This window comes from Leucopleurus acutus (genome assembly GCF_964270905.1).
Source record: "Leucopleurus acutus genome assembly, chromosome: 2".
Lineage (NCBI taxonomy): Eukaryota > Metazoa > Chordata > Mammalia > Artiodactyla > Delphinidae > Leucopleurus > Leucopleurus acutus.
In genome coordinates, this window is record NC_139143.1 from 40945273 (window position 1) to 40956040 (window position 10768).

Sequence of the window (10768 nt, forward strand, 5' to 3'; positions counted from 1 at the left end):
CAGTATTTTTTAGGATTCTGTGTGTCCTGACTCCCTGCCAGGTGGCCCAGCCTGTTACTCCCCGTTTTCCCTGTCGGGTGAGGATGATTGGAAGGCAGGTGGAACTCCATGAGAATCTCCCTCTGAACCTGGGCCTGCTGGTGCCCTGGGCTGTGGGAGGGAAGGCGCGTGGGTAGGGACCTTTCCCGGGTTATCTCACAGGCCCCATCAGCCCAGGGGTCCAGTGTTCCTCACAGAAGCCCCCCAGGATCCCACGTCGAGGCCCCAGGCTGCGTCACCTGAGGTCGGGGAAGCAGAGCTGGAGGCAAAGGGAAGGGCTGGGCCGCACCTGCCCTTTCCCCTGGGGCAGACCCGTGACGTGAGAACCAGTCCGGAGAAGCATAAATCCCGCCTGGGTCCCGTCCTCTCCTCTCTCTTCAGATCCCACGCTGGGTGTGCAGAGTGGGGGGCAGGGGCATTCAGAGGGGTGGTGGGGCTCTGGGAATCTCTCAGGAGACAAGTGGTGCTCAGGGTTTCTCTAAAAATGCCCCCAAATCCCACTTTGCTCCAGGATAATGACCCCAAGGAGATTTGGGATTGTGACCAGGACTGGGAGGGACCAACGGAGGTGAAGTGTGGAGGGAGAGAAGGCTGTGTGGTACCAAGAGGATGATTTTTGCTACTTTGAAAGGAGCATGGATTTATTTCCACCAGCATTAGTTTAGTGGAAAGTTCTTGCCATGGCCACTGCCCTGGGGAAGGTGGCAAATAGATCAGACTCACTGAGGCTTGGAATTGGGGAGCTAAATATCTCTGGGCCGATACTGCTTCTGTTCATAAAAAGCAAACGAGAAAGCAGGAAAAAAGATAAAAATGGACACGTCTTTTCTTCACCTGTATTCCTCCCGTGTCACGCTTAACTCCCCAACCCCGGAGGGCCCAGCTGCTTCCTGGGAGGAATTTTTCAATCAGATGGGAGTACTAAGCTTGCAGAGATGAGCAGCTGGGGCCTTGAGAGGAAAAAACAGACCCGGAACGGAGTTTAATAACCAGCCAGGGCTGCCTTGTGTGGGTGGACCCTCCAGAGGGAATAATTACTTTGAAGGCATTGGGGCTGGGACCGGGAGCGTCTTGGAGCTGCGGGGTGGAGATGCAGGGAACCAAGTGCCCTTAGCTGGTTGTTCTGGGGGCCTTGGAGGAACAGGAATTCAGCCACAGGGTTGGGGTGATCCCAACCTGAGGCCGCTCAAGTGGTGGCCCAGGAAAATTGAAGGCAGGTCACCCGGGTCTTGGGAGCTACAAGCACCTGGGGGGAAGACAGGATTGGCAAGGGGGTGGGGAGCTTGGTGGGAGAGCTTGGTCAAAGGAGTACTCCTGAAATGAGATGCACCCAATGTAGTGGGACCAGAGAGCATAGCCTGAGGCATGAAAGCTAGAAACATAATAAACTGCTTTTCCCCAAATGGCACTGGTGGTCTGTTTCATTATCAAACAAAGCTTAAACTGGAAGGTCCCTTTTCCAGAGGAGGGGTCACGGTGGGGCAGCTCAGTGGAGGATGTGTGTGTTTGTGCTGTGTGGGGGGTGGTGATGCAGGGGCAGTGGTTCTGATGCGAGGGTGCTAGGGGTTTATGCGCTAGATTGTCACTAGCAGAAGTATAGGGAAGTGGTTGTATCCCGAGAACATTTCCTAGAAAATGGACCCCTTTCTTCCTTTCTTCTCGCTTTCCTTTTTTATCAGAAAAATAAATACTCTCGGGGTTTTTAAAAAATGTTTTTTAATTTATTTTTTTATACAGCAGGTTCTTATTAGTTATCCATTTTATACATATTAGTGTATTATGTGGTGGTGGTGTGATGAATTGGGAGGTTGGGATTGACATATATAAATACTCTAGTTTTAAAATCCAGTAGAACTCAGAGGCTTTTAAGGATAACCAGCATCTCCAATCCTGCTCTACAGAGGCAACGCCTTTCAACTCTCTCAGCTATTTTGCTATTGATGGCTGTCCATATTCCTAAAGGTTACGCTTAAACTGCCATTTCTTAATTTTTCAGTTTTATTCATTATTTCTTCTTCTTTTATGGTAATTAAGGATTTCTCTCTCTTATGCTCCATCCCTCCAACTTTGGCAAAATCAAAAGCCAGTACTTAGATTATTATAATTAAATTTACATTCATGGTGTATTACACTGACATTTCTTTGTGTAATTTTTTGCTTTTCATTAAGTTCATCATTGGTCCTGCCCCTTTCCCACTCCTTGTTTTTCTGTGGCCAGCTGTTCCACACCCCCTTCCGCCTGGTGTGATGCTCAGGTAATGCACCAGTGGAATTTTCTCCCGGGGGCTCGGTGCTCCTGGGGGATCTCTTTGGTGCTCTCCTCTGTGGCTTCCTATGTCCAGGTTCTGGGGTTTTCCTCTTTCTCAGGTGACACTTGTATTTCGGTGGAAGATGTGTTCCGAAGCTTGCTGAGAAAGGGTGCAGGAGAAGTAAACACTTGGAGTCCTGGCAGGTCTAGAAATGTTTCCATTCAACCCTTACTCTTTAGAGTTTGGGTGTGAATAGAATGCTAGGTTGAAACTTGTTTCCCCTCTGAAATTAGAAGTTGTTCTTCCAATATCTTCTGATTTTAACAAGTCTGGTGCAACTCTGATTCCAGACTCTTCTATGGTTTGATGTCTAGTGGGTTTCACCACCTTTCCTTACCCCTGGCACGGGTCTTCTTCCATTCATGTGCTTCATTCACTTAATGGATGCCCTCAACCTGGAAATTCGTGTCCTTCCGTTCTGGGAAATCGTCCTGCATTAATTCTTTGGTCATTTCTTCCCTTCCATTTTCTCTTTTTCTCTCTTCAGGAACTCATACTAGTAGGATATTGCAACTTCTGTTTGTTTTCTAAGTTTCTTATATTTTATCTCCTGATTTTTTTTGTTGTTGTTGTTCTACCTTCTATGAGATTTCTTTAACTTGACGTTCCAACTCTTTTATTTCTTAAAAAAAAATTATCTCGTAATTTTAACCTCTGAAGGCCCTTTCTTATTCTTTGATTATTCTTATGTTTATTGCAACCACTACTTGGTTTTCTGTTTGTTTGTTTTTTAATTTATTTATTTTTATTTTTGGCGTGTGGGTCTTCGTTTCTGTGCGAGGGCTTTCTCTAGTTGTGGCGAGCGGGAGCCACTCTCCATCGCGGTGCGCGGGCCTCTCACTATCGCGGCCTCTCTTGTTGCGGAGCACAGGCTCCTGACGCGCAGGCTCAGTAGTTGTGGCACACGGGCCTAGCTGCTCCGTGGCATGTGGGATCTTCCCAGACCAGGGCACGAACCCGTGTCCCCTGCATTGGCAGGCAGATTCTCAACCACTGCGCCACCAGGGAAGCCCCCACTACTTGTTTTATGAGTGCAAAATTTTCTCTTATGCCCTCTGAGGATTTTTTTTTTTAATTTTTTTTCCCTCTGTGGATATTAATTACAGACTAATTTTTTTCTTGGTGTCTCTGGTTTCTCTGTGTTGTTTGCTTTGGTCTTCTCTTCCAAACTAGAGGTTTTATTCAAGCTCCTGGGACAACTTGGCTAAGACAGACAGGTGGAGGGGCCTAGAAACTCGGTATGCAGGGGCAAGGCTCACAGCTGGTGTACCCCACTCTAGATGGGGGCTTTGAGCAGATTTTCCCTGGAGCACTGCCATAAAGTGACTGTTTGTGCCCTGCAAAATCATATGTTGAAATCCTAAACTTCCATGTGATGATATTAGGGAGTGGGGGGCCTTCATGGGTGATTAGGTCATGAGGGTGGAGCCCTCATGAATAGGATTAGTAGCCCTTATAAAAGAGACCCCTGAGAGCTCCCTGCTCCTTTCTGTCACGTAAGGATACAACAAAAGCATAGCCATCTATGAACCAGAAAGCGGGCCCTCACCAGGCACTGAATCCGGGGTCCCTTGATTTTGGAATTCCCAGCCTCCAGAACTGTGGGAAAGAAATTTCTGTCGTTTATAAGCCACCAAGTATGTGGTACTTAGTTAAAGCAGCCCAAACGGACAAAGGTAGGTACCCTTCAATGGCAGTATCTGTCGGTCTTTTCTTTGGGGCGTTCTCTCTCCCATTTGGGGAGGTGGTCCTTGTGCCCTGCATTCTGGGAAGAAACTGGGAAAGGGCTCACCCAGGCAGACTTTCACACAGTCTACTCTCTTTTTTCCCTCTTGTCAGACACTCTCTTTATCCCCATCCTCATTGTGCTTGTGACCCCCTGACTAGAGGTCTCTACTGAATCCTCGAGAGAGAAAGCCTCTAGCTTCTTCCTCATGGGGGAGCAGGGTAGCCAGGCTGTGTTAGCTGCAGACAGGGGACTCAGGAAGTCTAACTTCTTCATGTAGAGATTTCCAGCCAGTCCCCTGTTTTCAGTCTATAATTCATCCCAGGTAGCTCCAAGTACCGAGACTTGGTCCTTGGGGTGAATCAGTTATGGCCCTTCAGTAGACCTTTTTGCTGGCTTTGAGGTTGTAGCTTCCTTCATTCTGCCAAGCCCTCCATCTAATTTCCATCTTCAATATCTGGTTGTCATTTCTCATCTGCTGTGGTTTCCTTTCCCTTCTCTTTGTCCTTGGGAGTCTATTCCTTTCTTGTTCCTTTGCTATCTTTTAAGGGGCTTAGGGTGTGAGCAGACATGACTGTGTCAGAAGTGGTACCTTTAAACATTTTGTGAAGGTAACATGCGGATAAGACTGTTGTTAAGACTCTATTGGACAGATAATAGAGAAAATATAGGTAAGCAAAACCCGAGAAGGGGATGAAACTGGGGGCTCTTTGTTTTGCTCTGGCTTTCCCAACAACCAAAACCAGTCCTGCTGGCCTCCAGGCTCCCTGCTCTGAGCTGAGTATGGAAGCCTGTTGGGCTCTGATGTTTTAAAATGGAAGAAGGGCGAGGAAGGGCATACTAACTCCCCTGGGACTTGACATCTTTTGCCTCCCTATGACCAAGTCTGGACCTGGGGAAGCTGCTTCCAGAGAAAGGAGACAGACAGGGGCAAAAGTCAGATGCCTGACCCCAAACAGGAGGTTTGAGGGGAGGAGACCTGCTCTGGGGATTGGTAACCTCACCTGTGTTGTCATTAAAGAAGTTGGAGGGGCATCGGGATAGAGTTACATTGGCTGCCAGAGACCTGCTACCCAAGACAAATCATTCAGGAAGAGGGTTGGCTCTGCCACACAGCAGGGACAGAGAAAAAGGAAAGACTGTAGCGTGTAGGAAAATTATGATACGTGGAATTAGAATGTGAGAGTCTCACTCTGGGCTCTCTAACTTGCCAGCCAACCTTGGGCGCACCACTTGACTTCTCCAAGAATACTGCCCACCTCTTGCAGTTGTTGTGAGGTTGAAATGGAGTAGCCCTGTGCTTGGCACACTACAGGACTAAAAAACTGCTTGTTAATATATTACTAGTGATACTAGAGGCAGAAATCCCCCTGCATCCCTCCCACACCCGCCCTCCATATTCCTTTGCTTAGGGGCATGAGACCACTTCCCTACTAGTGCAACAGACTTACCAAAATGGGAGGAATATGGAAAGAGATGCTCCTACCTCCCATTCCCCAGGGAAGGATGCCCAGGTCCCCCTGGTTTCTTGCCCCTTGGGGACTGTCTAAAGTTCCCAGGAAGGACTGGGTTTGAGAGACCCTAGGCAGCCCTACCTCCAAGTCTTTGGGTTCTGGTGCCCTAGCTCTCTGAGTCCACCCAGAAGTCTTGGGAGGTAGATGGGAGTCCCTGGGGCCCCTCACAGCCTGTGCCTTCCCTCCAATCAATTCAGAGTCAGGCTGGGAGCCTCATGAAACCAAAAACCCCTTCACCCCATGGAGATCCCCATCCCTTCACAGCACATGGGGTCAAGAACTGCAAAGCCTGGAGTCTCACAGGCACAGTCCTGGGCAGGAAGACCAGGACAGGTGGATCCAGCTCTTCTGCTACCCACTGAAGCAGCTAGAACAGAGATCCTGGAGAGCATTTGGGTTGCAGTGGGAGCTAGTAAGGCCTGAAATGTAGTTAGAGGGACCACACCACACACAGCGTCACACAGACACATGTATGTTTCTCACATTTACCCCTCTTACACATACCTTCTCACACACAGGCCTGCTTCTTATACCAGAGAACACATTTCACTCTCCTGCCCCTGAAGCAACATACACACACACACACCCCTGCCTCCTATCTGCCTAAACTTGAGGTCATGAGGAGAAGTTAGGGGAGATCACAGGAAATTTTGTAAAATTAGGTTGGCTAAGAGCAGATTTTAGAGATCCATTAGCTTCTTCCTACGCATAGACTTCATCAGAGAAAGGATTGGTCCAGGGAATAGGAGAATAACTCACTTAACAAAATAGCTATTGAGTTTATGATTCCTCTCCCAGAGGTACAGGGACACACACCCCAGGTCGTTTGGGGGATGAAATATCAACAGCATCACCCTGTCATCCATGCTAGGACATGAGCTCACAGCAGTACCAATAATTTGAGAGATCCTGGAGGACGGTTTCAGAGTAGAGATGGGGGTAGGGCAGGTTGTCGTGTTCCCATAGCAGCCTATCTCATTGCCATAGCAACAAGATTCTGCCTCCATTCTGTGGAGTCCTGGTTTCTGTAATGGGTGGAACACTGGTGTTTCATGGAGTGGTGGTAGACCACACAATCCTTCTAGGAAAGAACATTTCCATTCTAAACCAAGCAAGGTAGGGACTTCCCTGGTGGTCCAGGGGCTAAGAATCTGCCTTCCAATGCAGAGGACATGGGTCCGATCCCTGGCTGGGGAACTAAGTTCCCAATGCCCCAGGGCAACTAAGCACGTGCACTGCAACTAGAGAGAAGCCCGTGCTGCAATGAAGAAGACCCAGCTCAGCCAAAACCAAGCAGGGTACGCGTAGCGTGAGGCTGTCAAGTAGGGCTGGGTTTTCTTGTGGGCTTAGAAGCCTAGAATTCCTGGAGTTTCCCAACTGACAAGCTCTACTCCTTCCTACAGCAGTTTAAACTCCCCAGCTATTGGGGGCCCCCAGGAATGTCCCTACAAGGCAGGTTGACCCTTCCTGATGTTCACCACAGCTGACTCAGATGGAAACCCTGCCTCGTCAGAGAGGTGTGACAGTGCAATGGGGAAGCCAGGAGCCTGAAATGGCTTGCCACTCATTGGCTGTGTGCCTTGAGTGAGATATTTATCTTTCTGAACCTCAGGATTCTCACTTGTGAAAATGGGGTTAACACATGCTCAGCCCTCTGGGTGGTTCAAAGGACGTAGAGAAGTGATGAACATAAAGCACTGGACCCATCCAGGGTTTCGGGTGGGTGGGCGGGGAGGGGATGATTGGCAGATGGATGGCCCAGTGCACTGCTGACACTCCTTGCGCATGGAGTGGGGCTTCAGTGTGGTTGTGGCCAAGCACCCCAGTGGAGGTCTGACTGTGGAGCTAAGGTGTTATTTAAACCTCAGTGGAGGGGGCAGTGGTTGGCATCATCTTCCAGATCAGGCTGTCCGACTGGCTAAAAACTTCCCTGGGAAAGGGGAAGGTACTTAAGCCATCTGCCTTCCCCTGGCCTAGATCAGTACTACTCAAAGTGTGGGTGTCGGCTCATGGTCCTCTGAAAAATGTTGGTTACCCATCTGCAGTGACATAGGTCTAGGAATTAAGAGAACATCTTCAGAAATTTTTATAGCTATTTGATATTGCAGTAACACCACCCAAGCAGCATCCAATTTGAGCTTCTTTTTAGTTATTTTTAAAAGTCTTATAGAGATTCAGTGTGTGTGTGTGTGTGTGTGTGTGTGTGTGTGTGTGTGTGTGTGTAAAAGTACCGATCTGCCCCGAATTGGGGGAAAAAACAACTTGGTCCTTTACCTCTAGTTTTAAAATCATTGACCTTGATAACACTAAAGCCTTCTTAAAACCAGCTGAAGATCCAACTGAGAGAGAAGGGGAACAATCTCATCCGCGCCGCTTGCAAAAATTAGCCACGGATCACAAGCAGGTGAGACGGCAGCATTTCCTTTATTGCTTCAGGAAAAAAACTGCAGGCCCCTCCCACTGCCCCGCCCCCAGCCCCGGCCCCGATTTGGAAGGTCTAAGGCCGCACCTCCGCGCTCAGCCCCGCCCGGCGCCTTGGCCGCGGCTGCCGGGCGGCGCAGTCTGCCGCTTTCCGTAACGTAAGCCGAAGGAGTTCCAGTTGTAGGCGGACAGGTCCTTCTCCCGCTGCACCAGCACCGCGCCGCGCGGGGCGGGGATCAGGCGACTGCGGGGGGCGCACAGGCCCGGCAGCTGGGGCCCAGCGGAGCTCTCGGGTGGAGGGCACAGCGAGGCCCCCCGAGGGCTCGGCCCGGCAGCGGCGGGCTTCCTCTCCGCGCACCGCGGGCTCTGCGCCCCGGAGGCCAGGAGCGCCGGGGGTCTGAGCCGCGGGCCTAGGACAGAGCCACAGGGAGAGGCTGACGTGAGGCCGGGGACCGGGAAAGACGGCTTTGGAACACCTACTCACATCCCCATCCTCTGCTTCCCTTTTGTTCCTTGACCCCTAGGAAGCTCGGAGCTCCAAGCTCAGCAGCATCTTAGCTTGGGTGGTTAGGCCATTTGCTCCTCCTTCCTTCAATATAGCTTTGATTTCACATGTTTTACAGAATTGTCTTGAATGTCTTTTATATTGATTACTTTTTTTTTTTTTTTAGGAAGCAAGCAGGGTAGAGCTTGGAAATAAAGAAAACTCAAGTATTTGCTGGACACCCAGCTTTGCTCCTCTTCGTGGCCCTCTGGCTGGCCCGCCTGTGCATCAGGCTCCCACTAGACTGAGCTCCTAGGGCAGTTGGGGCCATGTTCATTCATCTCTGAGTCTCTCAGAGTCTTGAAAACAGTGCCTTGCACATACTAGGGCCTCAAAAATGCTTGTTAAATATATAAAAGCTAATGAAAGGCTCGTAGTTACAGAAATGAAGCAAGTGAAGCTAAGACCATTGTGCCTCCACACCCCCAACAAGTGTGACCCCTAAAAGGCTATATAAGGACTTCAACAAAGAAGGGAAATTATCTGGGTCACCTCAACCAGCTCACCTCCCCCACTCCAGGTATAATCTTTCCCCTTCATACTGAGGGTTAATGAGGCTAATTTGGAAGGCACTCCACATGCGAGGCTCATTAAGTGCACTATACCTTTTAGCAGTAAAGTAGTGCAACTAGCTCTCAGGAGACAATGACCCCAGCAAATTGTGGCAGGAGATCAGTGGAAATGAGGTCTGGGGTGTGAGTGGGTGTGTGTTGGGTGGAGGGTAGTTGGCTTTGAGCCCTGCTCTTCAGTGCCCTGGCATACTCTGGAGAAGAGCGGGCATGGTCCAGAGTTAGTTATAATCTTCCTAGGAGGGCCCTGGGCCTGGCTGAGATGGGAGAGACAATGACTTCCTTTCTAGCTATAGCCACCATCCCAGCAGGAGGATCACTGCTTAGCCTATTGTTTTTAGCATCACCTAAGCTTTTGCCCGAAAGAGCTAAGAGCTCAATGTCCCCAGGGCAGTGATGATGTTATGCTCTGAGGGATCCTCCCTCACCCAGAAAGAACACCCGATCCCAGGAGAGAAGACACACTTGGCAAGGGACACCCAGGGCCATGTTCTCTTTGCTTTGGGATAGCTTATGGGCACAGTGATATCTTGTGTATAGAGAGAATGCTGCAAGTTCCACAGCTAGAGGAACTGAGGTCCCCAGCAGTGTTAAACCCCCCTCCTGACTTGGGGATGAGCACCATCCTAGCTCATGCCCTGTAGAGCACTCTTTGGGAGCTCAGTGCCTGCTGGGTTTCTGCAGCATTGGATTGAGTGACTTCGGGAACGTTTCTTTACCTCTTTGGGCCTCAGTTTCTCCAGCTCATCAGTTTCACAATGAACTCATAATGTTGACAGATATTAAGGATCTGTCCTTTTGTGTAGGCTATTTTTTTTTTTCAAATTTCCCATAAAGGAACTGAGGTCACTGGTAAGACAAACTTGCATAGTAAATTCCTTCCTAGCAGATCTGCACAGAGAGGTGGTTGGCGGAGAGCAGAGAAAACCATGCAGGAGCTCGGTGGTTAACAAGCACGTGAACCTGGGTGAGCCTCCTGATGATCGTAACAGTGGCAAGACATTCCTGCTTGCAAGGTTAGTGAGGCCCCTAAACGTGTTGCATGTATCAGTCTTAGGTTTCCATTAAACGCAGCTTTAAATTCACGTGACGAGACTAGCCATATCTGAAGAATACGGTAACTCTTGTTTTGCAACAAATCACTTGCTCCCTCCCACCCTTCTTCCCAGACAACACATACCTGTGGCTCTAGGGTTCTCCATGGGTGTCGCCTTTTCTAATGTCTCCCTGAAGGAGACGGCACAGAGGAAAATCGTCAACTGCCAAGAAACCAGTGAGTTCATCGTGGTCCTGGAAGTGTCCTGAGACCAAGACAGAGAGAGGGCAGAGGGACTAGGTTAGGCACGCCCTCTGGGCTGGGTGATGGGGCAGATCCCAGCATGACGTGGGACCCTTGGGAGGGAGGAGACAGCCCCTGCCCTTGGAGGCCCTCAGTGGAGAGATGAGGCTGAACAGACACAGCACGGAAATTGGACTGAGACCACTTGCACCGAATCGTCCAAGCTGAACTCATGCTGGGTGAGAATCATAGGGAGGGCTTCCTGCAGGTGAGGCCAGTAAGGTTAGGAAGGAAGGAGAGAAGGAAAGGAGGGAGGGAGGGAGGGAGGAAGGATCCGTATCAGTGGAAGGGGCAGGACTGCTTGGGT

At 49.8% G+C, this 10768-nt stretch overlaps 1 protein-coding gene across 1 annotated transcript; it reads right to left on the bottom strand.

Moving 5' to 3' along the window:
• Positions 1-8105: 8105 nt before the first annotated feature.
• Positions 8106-10405, bottom strand: KISS1 (KiSS-1 metastasis suppressor; the record flags this gene model as incomplete). The annotated part of the gene is made up of 2 exons (XM_082858233.1): positions 8106-8419; positions 10303-10405. 2 exons carry the CDS (start codon positions 10403-10405, stop codon positions 8106-8108), a joined length of 417 nt encoding a protein of 138 aa, XP_082714359.1.
• Positions 10406-10768: the final 363 nt, after the last annotated feature.